The sequence below is a fragment of the Mirounga leonina genome, unplaced genomic scaffold, assembly GCF_011800145.1.
Source record: "Mirounga leonina isolate KUSES-001 unplaced genomic scaffold, KU_Mleo_1.0 Mir_154, whole genome shotgun sequence".
Lineage (NCBI taxonomy): Eukaryota > Metazoa > Chordata > Mammalia > Carnivora > Phocidae > Mirounga > Mirounga leonina.
The window spans coordinates 61,634,284-61,652,978 of NW_023270389.1; the positions used below are offsets into that span (position 1 = coordinate 61,634,284).

At 35.1% G+C, this 18,695-nt stretch overlaps 1 protein-coding gene across 8 annotated transcripts in view; it reads right to left on the reverse strand.

The window, feature by feature from the left end:
• CEP170 (centrosomal protein 170) overlaps positions 1-18,695 on the reverse strand; it is a 128,209-nt gene that overhangs the window by 49,903 nt on the left and 59,611 nt on the right. For all 8 annotated transcript variants that reach the window (XM_035010951.1, XM_035010954.1, XM_035010950.1 and 5 more), the window contains exons 5-8: positions 10,739-10,797; positions 10,480-10,642; positions 9,489-9,623; positions 2,895-3,371 (exon numbers count right to left, since the gene is read on the reverse strand). In XM_035010951.1, the coding sequence (XP_034866842.1) occupies positions 2,895-3,371; positions 9,489-9,623; positions 10,480-10,642; positions 10,739-10,797 (834 nt within the window). The remainder of the gene's footprint in view (positions 1-2,894; positions 3,372-9,488; positions 9,624-10,479; positions 10,643-10,738; positions 10,798-18,695) is intronic.

Sequence of the window (18,695 nt, forward strand, 5' to 3'; positions counted from 1 at the left end):
AAATAATAGGCTAGGGAAACAAAGGGAGAGAATGAAACCAACATGAAGGGGTTTTGGGAAGCACTCTCAGCAGAGTAAAACTGATGAATGTTATAAACATCAGATATGACAACAGATCTGAAAATCTTTCTTCAAATTAGCAACTATTCAAAATGCAATCTGAAAAGAAAAAACAAAACAAAACAAAACAGGTGTTCATTTAATGGAATCCCTAGCCTCAGGTAATTAAGCTAGGAACCAGGGATAGCGGATGGAAAGCAAAATCAAACTAAACCACTAATTCAAATACAAAACATGCTATTTTACATTAAAATTAAAACATGCTATTTTACAACCTATTTCATTGTTGCACTGGATAAACTGAAAAGGAATCCAGTTTGTAAGAGCCAGAAATAACTAAACTCTAATATTTCCTGTATAGTAAGACCAAATAACCCATATTGCACATATATACAACGTGAAAACACCATCTTTACAGAATTCAGTTCTTCTATCAACATGTAAAATTTGGCACTAAAGTGGTGTCAGATCCTTTCAGTATCTTTTAAGTTATAGTTTAAAAACTCCTCTTTATGGGTTAGCCATTTTCTTTTCTGGAAAATTATTATTCCTGCTTGTATTTCTCTTACACCAGGCGAGATATCTGATCAGAACTGCAATTTCTCTTTGCACTCAACAACAAACAAATCACTAGGAAACTCTCCTAAGTTTCTGTCTTGTCTATCATTAACCGTGCCTAAACATGCTCAAGTCTGTTAGGTATTTTCTAGGGTAGGTTAGCTGTACCAGGTCAGAAGCTGTGGTCAAAGAAGCTGCAACTCTCCTAAAGGGTAAAAGTGTATGGGCTTTGTGAACATTATTTTCTTCACTGTCCCAAAGCGCGTGCACTTTACTCTTGTAGGAGCAAAGTTTTTTGCTTTTATTTTACTTACGTTCAAGTTTTTGAGACTGATTCAAATAACTGCTGAAAGTCTAATTAATGTAAAATTATTACTATTTGCCATAAATACCTTTATTTAAAATCTCTGTATACACTTTCAACATCCTACATTGTGGAAAATCTTTATCTAATGATGGCATATCTCACTTTGGGGAAAAGTCAAATGTCATTTATAAATATGTCTGGAGAAAGAAAATGGATCCTGAACGAAAAATGAATTATATTCATAAAGACATTTTCTTAGATGGTTTGTAGAATGGTCTGAAGGCAAATCCAAAAGAAGGGTTCTGAGCAACAGCAATATCCTAGGATATACATCTACCTATAAATCAATTTTGAGGGACCATAGTAATTTGATTGTATAGTTTCTGGTAAAGCTTAAAAATATCTAATCATTAATGCATACGTAGATACAGTGTGAATATGGGCATTAATGCCTCTGTTTGGAGTCAGTCTTACAATGGGCCTTTTTCAAGAAGAGAATGTCTGAAACTGATAGCTTAAAAATAATAGCTAATACAGAAAATATTTATGGATGACTAAAAAAACAGCTATAATAAAGGGGTAAAGGTGCTTTAAAATGGTAGCTTTTTAAAGAATCTTTTAGCTCATTTTTGACATTTATTAAGAGTAGTTAAAGACCATGCCATTTCTAAATTTTCAAGGTTTATGCTACCTTTTTATTATACTAAGATATCAGTACTATTTATAAATTCATAAAAATGGTCAGTTTCCAAATGGGTAGCTTTTATTTCTGAGCTTTAACCTATACATACATACATAGTTCTCAGTTATGTATTTAGTATTATCTGGTAGAAGAAAAGATAACAATCACATGTGAAAAGTATATATGCCAGGTAACCGCTTAAGATTATAATTAGATATAGTAATAGGTCCCAACAAAGAATTAGGTAATCACACGACCTTACTATCTTGAAATGTCTTAGAAGCAAATCAGAACAGGTATTTCTTCATTACTTGACGAAACAAAATCCCAGGGCATAAAGTACTGGTTAGGCCAGCGTTAGTCTTATCATTGATAGTGAAGTCATTCATTATGTACTCAAATTACTGAGTACTTGCCACATAATAAAGTCCCCAGGTGAAGTGTTAGGGATACAATGACCTCAGTGAGCATTTTTTTTAAAAAAGCTCATTAACGCCTTGTATAGAAACAGAATGGCCAGATTAGCATGTAATCATTTCTCTTAAAGATAGCTTATTAAATAAAATTAAGATAGGGTAATTAAAATATATTTAATTAGCAAAACAATGGAAAAAATTATTCAGTTGATACCTTGGTACATAGGTATAGATATTTGACTAATTTTGGCCAAGTGTTATACTAACAGAGCAAATATTGACTATTTCACAAACATTCAATTGTGGTTTCATAAATTTTAATATCAAAAACATTTTAAATTCAATTGATCCTCAGTATCTCTAGACCAAAAGTTTTTGTTTCATGAGTAACTGCTGAGAAAAGCTGGAAGCACACTATCAACAATGTCATTGTATTACTAATGTAGAACTTTTGGCCCATTATCAAATGGCTTAAAATTTCTTTCAAAATCTAGACACTGACATTTTATTGGAAGCATCACAGTAGAGAAGAACAGAATTGAATATAGGTTTTCCTTAAGTCAAGAAAACGATGAGAATTGTCTTCTAGGGAATTCCACTGGTGGAAAAAGAAAGATTTTTAAAGGCATGAATATAAATTCACAAAACCAATCTGGTTTTGGCAGGAAAATGAAGGCAGACTATTTTTAATGAGTAAGGTGGACATGGGTAGTATGGCTTGCCTTTGAGCTTCAAAATCAAATACAGAGCTTTCAAAAAGCTGAAGTTTCCTACCATACAATTACTTATCTAGGAGTACTTTGGTTAACTGTGAAGACTGAATTTTCTTTATCACAAAACAGGAAGTTCTGAAATGATCAATTCACTTTACCTTTCAACCTTTTCAAGTAAACTGGAACATCACTTTTAATACTTTTGGAATCCTCTTCTGTTCTTTCCCATACCATTTGAGGAGGGTTGTTCTGTGCTAGCCAGTCAGCTACTTTATTTTCTGGTGCCATCATTCCTGTCTGAATCCCCGGCAGGTCTTGAGTTCCAGGAGAAGACTTCTTGGACTTGTGGCGCTGATCAGAAGTAAATTTTGTCACATGGTCTCTAATAGTTACCTTCCCTGGAGTACTGTCATCAAATTCAATGGTAAATGAAGCATGCCCTGCACCTGTTGTATGGGAACTTGGTGTGTCTTTTGTTGGGATTTCATGAATAGTGCTCTCTGTTATTTGTGATGGCTGCTGAAATTCTTTTGTAGGGATTTCAAAGTAACTTGGTTCCCTACAGAAAGGAAAAAGTACTTCTTCATTTGCAGCTGCAGACTGTTCCTCAACTTGCTTGGCATCTATGCTGCACCCTAATGAAAAAAATAAGAGAAAATTCAAAATATTTGGGAGCTTCTAGCACTTAAAGGAGAATAATTATGGCCATTTGTATTGTGCCATGAGAATCAGAAGGCAGATCACAGCCTGGATGAAAACCTGGCAAATATCACAGAGAAGAAATAATTCTGATATAAGCACAGCATTCAGTAGCAGAAGATGCAGGATAAGTAGCAGCAACGACAAAGAACAAAGCAGTTTTAAGAGATGGACCCTGCATGGTTAGATACATGTTTTTTCCAACTTCGATCTAGAAATCATCAAGGTGTAAAAGAACTGAAATCAAATGCAGATGGAGATGCACATTAGACATATACATCTAGGGACATAGAAAAAATGTGAATTTCCTTATCAAGTCAGGAGGATGAAATATCTATGAACACAAAGTAGAGCTCTGAAGGAGAACAGGTGCTTAAATGAAGAAATAAACATGAAGTCAATACGCAAGTGATGTTCTAGAAGTAATGATTCCACTTACCATTCTTCACCATGACATTTAGAGACATTACTTTTAGAATTATAAAAATAACATTTACTGATGTGCGCTCACTGCAAGAAGATGGATACAAAAAGAATAAAAGAACGACTAAAGATAAAACACGTGGTTTGCTTGCAGCATCGCAATCCGAGCAGCAGTGTGAAAGAAATAAGGTAAAAATAGAAATTTCAGTTGCCAGCCAAAAATTCCAGAAGAAAATTCATGTGTATGTCTATACAGCAGAATATGTACAAGTGTCAAAAATTCTTGGGAGGAAAGCTGAATTATAAATCTCAGATCAAAACAACCAGAGTTGGCAGAAGAAGTGAGCAACTCTGGAACACTATCACTATTGTTCTGCTATCTCAGAAATGAAGATAAAGGTATAAAAATATATGCATTTGTACACAGCATATGTAAGTGAAATTGGCAAATAAAATATATAAATGAAAATGATTATTGAAATGTCTTCTTGTAAGTACGTGTTATTAGACAGTGCAAACGCAAAAAATTACTAGATAAATAAATAAGATTAAACTGCCCTGTTTTTCAGGAAGCAAAAGAACCATGTCCATTATTAAGATGGTAAAGAGTTGAAATGAAAAATATTTCCTTAAAGCTCATAGAAGCATTCCATTTTTAAACAGATTGACAGGAAAACCATACTCAGATAATTTATTAGGAGGAAAGGCAGTACAGGGAGACTACATTGTTTCCAATCATTCCCTAACTGAGTGAAGTAGTATTTGGTCTCTTGAGCTATCTTTTCAAATATTAAATCTTGATGGGATTCTTCAGGTGCTATAACTGATTTCTTGGCAGTAATCTCTGAACATAAAACTGTTTGCTTTTAGGTTATAAGAATAGGACAACATTGCTGTAATCAAATGTATGGAACAGGGTATAGAAAACATCAAGCTCCAGTTCCAAAAAAACAAAAAAAAACCCCCAAAATCCCACTACACAGAAGGTAAACAGAGTAACAAAAACAATTTTCAATGTAAAAATTATCCTTTTCAAAATACAATTTTTCTTATGAAAATGTGAAATGTGTATCAGCAAACACTCTACATCACTAAAGCAAAAATTTTACATGCTTTTTGGAAGAAGAGATTATACAATAAGACTAAGGAACCTAAAGTCATGTTTTAAAATTTCTTTATGTAAGAGTTAATTCATCTTAATAATAAAATGTCCACTTGCACTGTTTCCTCTGAAGGCCTGTCATTTAAAATTTCCATGAGAGTAAATTGCATTAGTAACTCCCCATGTATTAGTAAACTCATTAATAAATGTTATTTTTATTTTTCATACGCTGACTTGTTTACTATTACAATGTACTGTACTTGGTCAATTCCTTATAGTACAATTGGCTTACAAACCTGGCCTATCTGTGTATGTACCCATCAGATACATAATTCACTGAGTCATTTATTCGGCTTTGCGCATCCTTATGGTAACAGGATAATGCTGGCTGGGGACAAGGGGTGGTATAGGCTCTTTTTACCACCACTTGGATACCCAAATAAAATGATGTGGCTGAACTACAAAGCAAAAACCACAAAAAGCTGCTCCAAGGATATAGCATTTATCATCTACTTGTCATTCATAATTTAAAGGAATGTTTTCCTAATTTTCCTTCCTTGTGAAGGAAAAGTTCACAGTTAATACTGATATACTTTCAACATTTTTTTCACATTATCACACATAAAAACAGATCAACAACTGCACATCACTGTTTTTAAGGTTATCATCCATTAGTCCTACTTCAAAGTCACCTTTACTCCAAGGACTAGAAACCCAAGACTTACACAATTTTCCCAGAAATCAGTTATCTAACAATGTCAGGTAGCACAATAGAGGGGAAAGGAAGCATATTAGGACCTGATGACTGTTAACTAGGCAGGAAAGTAGCGAAGAGATCTGCTATCAGATAAATCCTGTCTCCGTCAATCTTTAATTCTCATTTTCTTCATCAGAAATAATGGTATCTATCCATGAGATCACTGTGATGATCCAGTGAGGTTAAGTATTAAGTGAGATAATCTGAGATACCCAGAAGAAAGCCCAGGACAAAAAAAGGCACACAAATAAATGTATCTCTCTTTTTCCCAATTCTCTAGCATAGCTAAGAATCAGGGAAATGAAAACTAAACCAAAAATCTAACTCTAAAAAACCTAAGACAGATTCAACAGTGCCTATATGCCCATATTCATGATCTTCACTAACCAGGAAGTCACTCATTGAGAACCTCTTTACGATTTGCTTAGATATATGTAGCAAATCTGAAGTGAGGATTAAGGTAAGACACACTGCACTGAGAAGTAAGAAACAGATGGCAGAGGTAAGACAAAACACAAGAGCTCAGAACGTGGCTCAGAACCACAGCAGTCCAGAACCATTCGGTACGTAGGGCCAGCAGTCCTACATCCTTCCACGTCCCCCAAGGACCTCACTGTAGTGTCACACAGTTCAGTAACTGATATTCATCATGACGACTTAAGAGTCATCAACCAAAAACTTAAATTATAGTCAGCCTTCTCCACTTAAGAAGGCAGTGATATGGGTAATTCATTTAATAGAAATTTAGAAATGGTTAAACTTTTAAAAGAAATTGTCAGTTGTAAAAGTAAAATTCAGTCATCTGAAGGAATTCATTTCTCTGGAGATGATAAAAACAGATCACATGTGGGCCTACTTTACTTGGGAAGTGTAGGCCCACTAGAAAAATCATGGAGGGGGGGGTCTTCTAATTTAATACAGAAAAATAAAATAGCTCTCAAAACACTGACAGAAGAGATTCTGGAAATTTGTGAATTTAACATCCATTTATCTTCAAACTCTGTTTATACTAAATTAATATACTAAATATCCTAAAATTTGTATATAATAATATTTTGTTATAATCTCAACTGCTAGTTATTTAAAACTATTTAACAACTGATTATGCTAGAATTGATTATGTTTATCTAAATCAGAACAGCAACTGGTGATAATATCCTCAAGTTCTTAGGGTACTTTATGATTATGTAACCTTTTGGGAAACTTGTAATACACATAATCCAAAAAACTGTTCCCTTGATTCTTCTGTACTAAATTAAGTGAAATATTCAATTAAATCAAGATGACAAAGGTTATAATGATGAAAACACATTTGTTCAGCTTAGAACATATATCCAACCTTGCATATTCAAGTATCTCAAATAACAAAGACTAGGAAACATCTTTTGCTAAAAAGGAGTCACAACTGGAAAGTTTCCAAATTTAGTGTGATTAGATTGAAATCAATGTAAAAGAGCTAGAAATCTATTACTCACAGTTGCAACACTTAAAAGACCTTTAAATATAACCTAAGTAAATGTTCGCACCCTGTCAGCAGGTCGAAGAGCACACCCATAGCTCAAATGAGGACAAATTTTCCTTCTTAATAGGACTAAAAATATTCATACAATTTCAGGAGAATTTGGTTGCTCTGGCATACATATTTGCTTCTAGGGTTTTTTAGGCTATGTGCTTAAGTCTGTAGGAGATTCTGGATACATGTGGACCCACTGAGAGGGACGTAAATCAGTAGATAGCACATACTCTATTACCCTTTCTGAAATGCTGACCTCTCACAATAATTATTAAGATTTTACATTCTAAAAATTGGTAACCAAGAAGCAAATCACTTTTTGTGTTTACAAAACAGCATGCTTAGAGCACAAATTGATTACTTATATGTCATAATTTAAAACATTTAATAAAAACAATTTTGAAATGATCAAATTAAATAAGATTCAGTATACATCTTCAAACTGATTCTATAATCTCTGTTAGTATCGTAAGTTATTTCAGGTCAGTAAATTGTTCCCTTCACCCTATATTTTAAGAAACTACAAATAATAAATGTGAAACAAGAACCTCCTCACACTAATAATAGAAAGCCGATGAGACCCTCACAAGGCCCTTAATTGGCTGAATCTGGCTGGGTTCATTTAGGCCACTTAACACAAGACATAAATCACTTAATTCCTTCTTACTCAAAAATAATCCCAAGATTATGAGACAGCTTTTGACATGTGGCAAAAATGACACTGAATAAGACAGGCCACACAAGCTGATAATCATTTAAGAATTCAGTTTCATCACAGAGATGACGATGAGGACAGATGCCCTCATATGCAGCCACTGTGGACAGAGAGTTGAGAAAGGGGGAGAAACGGGCTCCCCGATGACACTGCAGAGAGGCAGGGACCAGCCCTGAAGAGCTACACTTATTTAAGCCAGTAAATTCCCCTCCCGCTTATCTCAGGTCCCATCTGTGTTATTTGCATCTGACCTTATGCTAAATGATACTAAGTATCAATACTCAGGTATTTCTAAGCTTGGACATGAAGAAAACCATGCTGGTGGACAGAAACAAGGAAGCAGTGATGGGAATTTATTTGCAAAGTTGACAACTTCAGTTTGAGGCACTTGTAAAATCGAGTCCATACAGCCAGATTTCTTCTTATTAGACTTGTATCCTGCAAAATCAGCATATTTAAAGAACAGTGCTCTTATTCTCCAGCTAAGAAAAATGTCTTATTTATCTTGTACAACTAGGGTCAAGGGTAGGCAACTGAGAAGGGTGCTGATGGAATCTTTTTTTTCTTTTTAAGATTTTTATTTATTTATCTGACAGAGACAGCAAGAGAGGGAACACAAGCAAGGGGAGTGGGAGAAGGAGAAGCAGGTTTCCCGTTGAGCAGGGAGCCCGACGCGGGGCTTGATCCCAGGACCCTGGGATCATGACCTGAACCGAAGGCAGACGCTTAACGACTGAGCCAACCAGGTGCCCCGATGGAATCTATCTTTGACTCAGAGTCAGACTTGGTTTTCTATACTGCTGGGTTTCCTGGTACCTGTATCTAATCCCTCCAGCTCTGGATCCTTATCTGCCATTAACGTGGAAACTGGCCATTTGACCCTTTGGTGTTAATGTATTTGCCAAGTCCTTATGAGACAAATGATACCTCTGTTTCCTGGAAATCTTGATTTTCTGGCTTATGGAACACTTAGCTCATTATGAAATCCCTCTAGCAACAAAAGAGTATGTTTCCTTGACTATGAATGTGGCCCAGAACTACTTTTTTCATTCTGGCTTCTTAACTTGGCTAATCTTATTGCTACCACATCCCAACAAATAAAGCACACTGAGGTTTTAAAGAAATTTTAATTTCATATATCACATTTCTGAACATAACATAAACTGTTCATTTAAAAACATGATTATATGCCTGTGAATCTAATGAAATACACAAAATTAGTTTGTGCCTACTATTTTGGTCTAACTGAAACATTTTAATAATTATTTTAAAATACTTTAAATGCCTGATTATATTATTAATCTATTTTTCAAGATTTAATCTCATTAGTTGGAACAATATTTTAAATAAAAATGATTTTGGAATGAATATGTGAGAATCATGCAAAATAAACTTACAATGACAAGATCATTAAGACATTCACAACATTTTTTATTAAAAAGTAATAGATATATATCTCTTTTCAGGGCTGCCACATTTTTGCTTAGATTATATATTCTTCCCAAAATATCCATTGAATGTCATAGTCTGAGCTTTTCCTTACCTGTTGTCCCAGTTTCATGACTTTTTTCTTCAGGTTTGCCATTTGACTTGAAAGCCCTTTTCTCCTCCACTTCACCATCCCCCCACCATGATGGCTGCCCATATAAGGGAGTGCCACGGGGCATGGCAGAAATATCTGGAAAGAGGCAAAAAAAAAAAAATATGTCTAAAGCAGATGAAACAGAAAAAATATATACTTTTGCAGAATGCTAGAATTGCCTGGTTAAATTATTATATGAAAAAAAAAAACAGTCTAGGTAGTTGAAAAGTACTCTAAGTTGAAAAACTTGTTATTTGTGTAAGACCTTACTCAATGTTGGACATGACTAAATAAATGAAATTTTGCTCTGGCTAATATCTAAGTAATGCAAACTGCGTTAGCCTAATAGCTTTTTGTTAAGGTGTAATCAGTTTTTTGGTATACAGAAATGGCTCAAGTAAGTCTAAATAAAAAAGACAAAACTAAAGTAAATTTTGATATAAGTGACCATTAAAAATATTTTTAAAGCTTAAGGGCACTGCAGAGTAACCAAATTTAAACTAGCTGTTAACATGACTAGATTTTTTATTTGAGCAAATTTGGTAATGCCTACTAATTTAAAAAACTGTTTTTTGCATGAATGGGATTATTTATGTAGAGCAGTTCCTGGAACATGATAAATATAATAATGATGATGATGATGTAACCTCATTGGATATCCTTTTAATTCATTTCAGTTATTATAATTCAAAAAAAGGACACAAACATGAAATAACAAAAATATTATAAACTATATTTACTTCCCTCAAATATCTAAACACACCTACATATAACTGCCATATATAATTATGTTATATAATGCTTTCTAATGAAAGGATTGGCTGCATTAAATCCCACTCTAAAATTGTCATTATTATAAATTGATATAGACATGGCCAAGTTTTGTAGAACAAAGCCTGTATTTTCTTCATAATCAAGTATAAATATGGTATCTTCAAAGAGATTAACTTACCCATGGCTTTTTCCTCAGATTTTAGTGCTTCTGTGGCTTTGTGCTGCACCTCTGTCGAAGTATCTGCCACCTTTGAATCTAGGCTTTTGGCACATGCAGATTTTGATAATTCTGATTCTGAAGATTTCTGGGACAACTGAAGCTGAATGGTAAACTTCTCGTGCTATAAAACATTTAAAAATGAAAACAAAACATCTAGGAGTAAAAATCAACCCTAGCAAATGACAGGTTTACGAAAGAAAGAAGTAAAAATTTTTACCTTTAGTGCTTCTTCAGGGACCCTCATTTCTCCTCGTACTACAGTGAAAAGATTTGTATGTAAACAGAGCTAAGGAAGAATATAATTTCAAAATTCTGATAATCAAGCTTAAAATGATCAAAGATAATTTCAAAATTGTCCTATTTTCAACAGGTAATTATAATAGAAGCATTATATTCCCCTTAAGAATTTATGTTACAATATGCTCACAACTATGAAGACTTTAATTTTTAAATACTAGAGAAAAATCTAAAATCTAGCAAGTAATTCTAAACTTAACCAATAATGGCCTTCAAGAAGCAATTAACTGGGTAATTAGAGCATTAACAGACATTTTCAGCTCTCACGAACAGTATGACTGCAAAGAAAAAGCACCTGGATTAATTATATTGATAATCACAACAATGTGAAAGGAAGTATCTCATCATTGATTACCCAACAGTAAAGCCTGAAAAAATTGGATTACTCAGACTTCATAAGCATTGATAAAAATGAAGTTCATTTTGAAAAGTGCAGAAGAAATGCTATAATTAGGGTCCTTACAGCATCCACAATCGCCCCTTTCCTCAGGCGTTGCAATCAAGGTCATATTACATTATCAAACAACTGCTTCCATACAGATTAGAACCAAGCGCTGGATATAATGAATGCTTTCATTATTACACCAGAAAGAACAATGCCTCCGTATATTAAAGAACATCTTACACTACACAGCAGAGGTCACATTTCCCACCATTACTTAACCCTGTACTGAAAGGACTTTTATAACCATGTACTAAGTTCTATTATCCTTTATCAATTCATAGCACCCTATGACTTCAAGGGTAGAAAGCTGTAATTATCACAACCACTTGGGGTAAAAATAGTTTCCATGGCTAAGGAGCAGTAAACTTGAAAACGAGTATTTAACTTACATTTCTACTCATTAAAACAATAAAAACTCAGAATTTTTTGGAGTTTTAAAGAGCTCTGGGGGATATCCTATTTAATTCCATGAACTGGTCCTCCTATTCTATATATAGGGAACTTGAGGACTGGAGAGGCAAAACCTAAGACAACAATCTAGTCAGCTAAATCCCAGTCCAGGGTTCCTGTAGCTGTGAAATATTAGAATTTTCCTTTTCTTGTTTTGTACACATGCTGATATGTATTTCCTGATATAGGTGAAAATACATATTTTGTAATAATTTCCTACTTAATGAAAAATAGGTCTAGTAACTTTGTTTTACCCCCAGGGAACTCATTAATAGTTGAAGAAGATTCATAGCATTCCTACATTTCCAATGGAAAACAGTGTCTCAAAAAAATTGAAAGCCATTTCCATTTTTCCAGTGGGAAACACAAATAACTGTAGCCTGCTGTGAGGGTTTTCCTGGGGCTTCAAATTTATTCCTGAGAGTGTTCCAGGCTATTCCCTAAGGCTAGTCTGGGGTACTGTCTTTAGACTTAAGACTCCTTTAAGATCAGGGAAAACTTCAGAGAGGCCCCACTTCTTGGAGTTGAACACATTACCTTCCAAAATGGTTTGTGTGTGTGGAACCAAAGATCTCAAGGATCCTCTCGTTTGGGTCATGAATTTACTTGAGAACCTTGGTATCACTCTGAGATTTTGAGAATGCCCTATCCTAGCATTTACCTCCAAAGCTACCATCTTCCTAATGGTACAGACCCCAGGTTAACTGTTTTTAAGTTGCTAATTTTATTTTATTTCATTCATTTATTTATTTATTTAAAGATTTTATTTATTTATTTGACAGAGAGAGACACAGCGAGAGCAGGAACACAAGCAGGGGGAGTGAGAGAGGGAGAAGCAGGTCTCCCGCAGAGCAGGGAGCCCGATGCGGGATCGATCCCAGCACCCTGGGATCATGACCTGAGCCGCAGGCAGACGCTTAACAACTGAGCCACCCAGGCGCCCTTAAGTTGCTAATTTTAAAAAATGACAATCTAAGATACAATTACTCATGTTGTCAGTAAGTTAAAAATATACAATATAGTATAAACTACAGTCATGTTGATTCTATCTGAATAGAAAAGTTACAGTTTAAATTCTTGCTCATTAAAAATCGTATTTGTGGGGTGCCTGGGTGGCTCAGTTGGTTGCATCCAACTCTTGACTTCAGCTCAGGTCATGATCTCAGGGTCATGGGATTGAGCCCTGCTTTGGGCTCTATGCTGATCATAGAGCCTGCTTAGGATTCTCTGTCTCCCTCTGCCCCTTCCCCTGCTTGCATGGTCTCTCTCTTGAAATAAATAAAATCTTAAAAAAATTCACATTTGTACATTATTTCCCTATTTCTTTACATAAGGCTGTGTGATTGTTATTCTAAATCATCCCCATGCTCAACTTATTCAAGAGATGTTTATCTAAAAGTGGGGTCAAAGAAACTCATCTACATACTAGTAATGCTAAGACCCTCTCCTTCATCTAAATGATAATAAAAGCTAACTAAAAGGAGAGCAAAATTTTAAAGTTTTAGTTACTCCTAGGGCCTTAAAAACACCAGATGTCAGGTATCACTGTGAACACATCTTTCAAAAATCATTTTAAAAATTAAGTCACTAAGTTGTTTCATTGGGGAGATACCAAGCACTTACAGAAGAAATCCAATATTACATATGAACTTTTGCTGCTTGGGACAAGATTTCCAGTGTTTTAAGGTTTCAAGAAGTGCTGTAGTCTCAAACAACTGAATGGCCATTAATACAATATTCTCTGAAAAACTATATACTAAAAAGAATGTGACTCTCTCTCATGGTGCTGAAGACATTGGATGTCACAATATATGAGACTACTTGAATACTATTATTTTATACAGTGGAAGAATGGAAAAAAGCATTCTTTTTCTAAATTTGGGTATTTTATCTGTGTGATTTAAAATATATATTAACGGGGCGCCTGGGTGGCTCAGTTGATTAAGCGACTGCCTTCGGCTCAGGTCATGATCCTGGAGTCCCTGGATGGAGTCCCGCATCGGGCTCCCTGCTCAGCAAGGAACCTGCTTCTCCCGCTGACCCTCCCCCGTCTCATGTGCTCTCTCTCTCGTTCTCTCTGTCTCAAATAAATATAAATAAATAAATAAATAAATAAATAAATAAATAAATAAATAAATAAAATAAATGCTTTGGGGCGCCTGGGTGGCTCAGTCCTTAAGCGTCTGCCTTCGGCTCAGGTCATGCAGGGTCCTGGGATCGAGCCCCGCATTGGGCTCCCTGCTCTGTGGGAAGCCTGCTTCTCCCTCTCCCACTCCCCCTGCTTGTGTTCCCTCTCTCGCTGTGTCTCTCTCTGTCAAATAAATAAATAAAATCTATAAAATATATATTAAGACTACCCTTAAAAATTCTCCTTAAAGTTGGCCAAAAACTTATCTTTTTGGATCTTCTCCTTAGAAATATGGGAAATTTTACTATATTCAATACTGAAATACACAATTAAGCTAAAATAGATAGCACACTGTATTAACAAGGCAGGTCCTAGGAGATGCCAAAGTTTTAAAAAAAAGTTCATGACAGAAAACCTTCCAAAGGGAAAATTTTATTTCTCTAAGCAATTTTGTACTAGCTTATGTTTGTCTACACCTTCAGAAAGATGTATCATTTTATTCTGGTAGATGTATATCCTGGCTAACTTTTAAAAAACCTTGTTTTATAAGAACACAGTTTTTAAACAACTGCTTTTAACTTTTCTTCTATGACATTACTCCTTATTTAATTGCTCATCTCCATTTCTTATATTTGGTTCTTTCAAAAAGCTTTGAGAAATGTCCACCATTTTTGAAATCTAGAAAGTGTGTTCATGTTTTGTTGTGGATATCAATCACATTAATCAGGAAGAATCTTAACTCCTCTAAATGACGAATGCTTGATTTTTAGTTATGTTTATCCCCCTCTTGATCATTTTAGCAGCCATGATCTGGACCCAAGCACAGAACGCCACATGTAATGTCCCAAGTACAGATAAATCATAATCTTGAAAGTTATGACAATGATTTTTGCCTTGCTTCTAATATGATTAATCCAATCATTTTGTGGGCCATTTTTATAGGAATAGACAACTTCTTTGGGAAAAAGAACCTCATTAAAAAAATCAAGGTACTAGATTCTTATACTGACTCATATGACTGGGATGGTAAGGATTTTGAGATTTATGTATTTAAGTAATGTTTAATCATTGTCCACTCAACATGGAAACCACACCATATTCTGATTTTCCTCTTAGTTCGCCAGCAATTCGATCTTAATCTTTTTTCAACTCGTTCCTTATCTCTCCCGCCTCTTCATAGTGGAATGTACCAGGTTTCAGTCCTTGGACCTCTCTCTTATCAATCTGTATTCACTCCTATGAGTGATATCATTTAGTCTTAAGGAATTAAATATTATTTAGACAATGGAAATTCCCCAATTTTTGTCTCTAGCCTATACCTCCTCCCCTGGATTCCATCTGTATATCCAGAATGGCCAAAATCAACTTCTCAGACTCCTGCTTCTGGCCAAGACGGAAAAAAGGAACCAGAGTTACTCTCCCATCTGAAGCAACCAAAAAATGGACAAAATATATAAAACAATGGTTTTCAAGACAATCAACATCAGAGAACAAAAGACAGTGACTCCTGAGTAAAGAGAAACAAACTGAGGTGAGTCTAATCCCTGTCCCCAGACCACTGTCCTAACAGAGCTTCCAGGTCACCGGGCAAGGAGGGCTCTCTGAGCTGTGAAGGCAACCTGTGAAGGTCTGGGGAGACCAAGATGACTAGAGTTCATGGGACTGAGTACTGAAGAGAAGAAAGCTGCACAGAAGAGAGAATTCCACATGTTCTGAGGATCTTGCTCAAGCATTCAGCTGAGTACTGATTAAGAATGCATGTGAGAAAACGCCTACCTAGGTCTGGGGCAAGAACCATCTAAAAGTACTACAGGTAACAGTGCCCAGTGCTCACATATGGCCAGGCTGGAAAACATCATGAATCATGAGTCACTGAATAAAGCAGAGGTCACACATTTCTTCTGTAAAGTGCCAGACAGTAAATATTTTAGGCTTTGGGACCATATGATCTCTGTTACAACTACTCAACTCTGCTGTGGTAGTCCAAAAGCAGCCACAGAAATATGTAAGTGGGTGGGTACGGCTGTGTTCCAATAAAACGTTATTTACAAACATGGGCTGAAGGCCAGATTTGCCACTGAGATTGCTGACCCCTATAGTATACAGAAAGGTCTTGCCTCCATAGTGGGGAATCTTAGTCTCAGACTAAACTTAGAAGCCTAACAAATCTTAAAAGCAAGACCCAAAGTGATAAAACGGTTTCCAAGGAACCTGTGTCCCAGAACAAAGCTCAAAAATATGTAGAGGAATACAAAAATATGCATGCAATACTCAACAAACTCAAAATGTCCACCATCCAATCAAAAATTACTCTACATGCAAATTAAATGAATTAAAACTGATGCAGAACTGAACCAGATGTCAACAAAGGTGTTAAAAGTTATAACCATATTCTATATGTTCAAAAAGTTAAGTAGTAGCTTGGGAGATATCAAATTCAAAATCCAAATTGAACTTCAAGAGATAAAAGCTATACTGCATGGATTAGTGGTAGATTAGACACTGCCCAAAAGAAGATCAGTAAACTTAAAGACACAGAAATAATAACAATCCAAACTGGAACACAGAACCAATGATTAAAAAATAATAAATAAATAAATAGAGTACCAGTAAGCTGAGAGACAATGTCAAGTAACCTAACAATATTTAATTGAAGTCCTTGAAGGAAGTGAGGAAGGCAAAATAATATCTGGAAAAATAATGGCTGAAACATTTTCTAAATTTGATTGAAACTATAAACCCACAGATCCAAGAAGCTTAACAAACCCCAACCAGGGGAAACATGAAAAAAATTACACCAAGGCAGAGCATAATCAAATTGCTCAAAACCAGGGATAAAGGGAAATAATCCAAGTGAGACTACAGTAGAGCAACAGCTTTTATGCACTGAAAGAAAAGAAATGCCACCTACAATAAACACCCAGCAGTAATAACTTTCAATAACTAAGGTGAAATACTTTTCCAGACACATGAAAATGGGAAGAATTCATCACCAGCAAAACCATACTACAAGAAATATATATATATTTTTAAAGATTTTATTTATTTATTTGAGAGAATGAGATAGAGAGAGAGAGCATGAGAGGGGGGAGGGTCAGAGGGAGAAGCAGACTCCCTGCTGAGCAAGGAGCCCGATGTGGGACTCGATCCTGGTACTCCAGGATCATGACCTGAGCCGAAGGCAGTCGCTTAACCAACTGAGCCACCCAGGCGCCCCATACTACAAGAAATATTAAAGGAAACCCTGAGCAGAAAGAAAATGATACCAGATGAAAAGATGGACCTATAAAGAGGAATGAAGAGCATGAGAAATGATACCTACATTGGTTTAAGATAAAAGAATATGATGTGCATAAACATAGGAGATATTTTTCTTACTTAAATCTCTAAAAGATAATTGGACCTTTTACTCACAACGATGTAGTATGCAGTTTGTAACATAACTAAAAATAAAAAGTTGACAATCAGCACAAAGGTCAGGACAGAAGAAATGGGAAGTATACTACTATAAGGTTCTTATACTATATGTGAATAACATATAATGTATAACATCACTTGAAGATACAACTTAAAATTGAAGGTGTAATTATAAATCTTGAAGCAACCACTACAATAAAAAAAAAAAGTTATAGTTAATAAGCCAACAAAAGAGATAAATGGAGTCATATAAAATGTTCAAATAACCCAAAAGAAATTATGGGAAAAAGAAGACAAAAAACTGATGGCACAAAGAGAACACAAATATCAAGATGACAGATTTAATTAAATCTAACTACATCAGGTGGCTCAGTTGGTTAAGTGTCCAACTGTTAGTTTTGGCTCAGGTGATGATCTCAACAGTCGTGAGATCAAGCCCTGCATCAGGCTCCATGCTCAGTGGGGAGTCTGCTTGAGATTCTTTCCTCCTCCCTCACCCTCCTGCTCTGCTTCTCCCCCACTCACACACACTCTCTCTCTCAAATAAATAAATAAAATCTTAAAAATGTAAAATAATAAACCTAACTACATCAATAATCACACTAAACGTGAATGATCTAAATTCATGGATGAAGGCAGAAATGATCAGATTGAAGAAAAAAAGTAATGCCAACTATATGATGCCTACTTCAAATGTAAAGACACAAACAGCTTAAAAGTAAAAGAATGTAAAAGATGTTCCATGCTAACACTAATCTAAATAAATAAATAAAGCTGGAAAAATCGTAGCAATGTCAAAACAAACCATATTTTGGAGCAAAGAACATTATCTTGAATAAAGCAGGTCATTTTATAATAACAAATGATGCCAATTCATCAAGAAGATATTTTAATCCTAAATGTTTATATACCTAATAACCAGGTTTAAAATTACATGAAGCAAAAACTTCTGCAAGGAGAAATAGACAAATCCACAATTATTGCCTGAGATTTTAACATCTCTCTCTCAATAACTGATAGGAAAAGTAGACAATCAATCAGGAAAATATTGAAGATGGGAACCAAGTTGGCATAATGGACATTAATAGAACACTCCACCCCAAAACAACAGAATGCACATTCTTTTCAACAATATATGGAACACTTATCAAGATAGATAGACCAGGTACATTCCAGGCCACAGGACAAGTCTCAATAAATTTGAAAGGATATGAGACATACAAAATATGTCCTCTGGGCTCTATGGAATTAAATGACAAGTCAATTACAGAAAGTCTCTGGAAAACCTCCAAATTATTTTAACAAACTTACAGATAACCTACACTCAAAAATCAAGAGAAATTAGAAAGTATTTTGAATGTTAAAGCAGTACTTAGGAGAAAATTTATAGAACTAAAAGACTATATAAAAACAGAAGGTCTCAAATGAATAACCTCA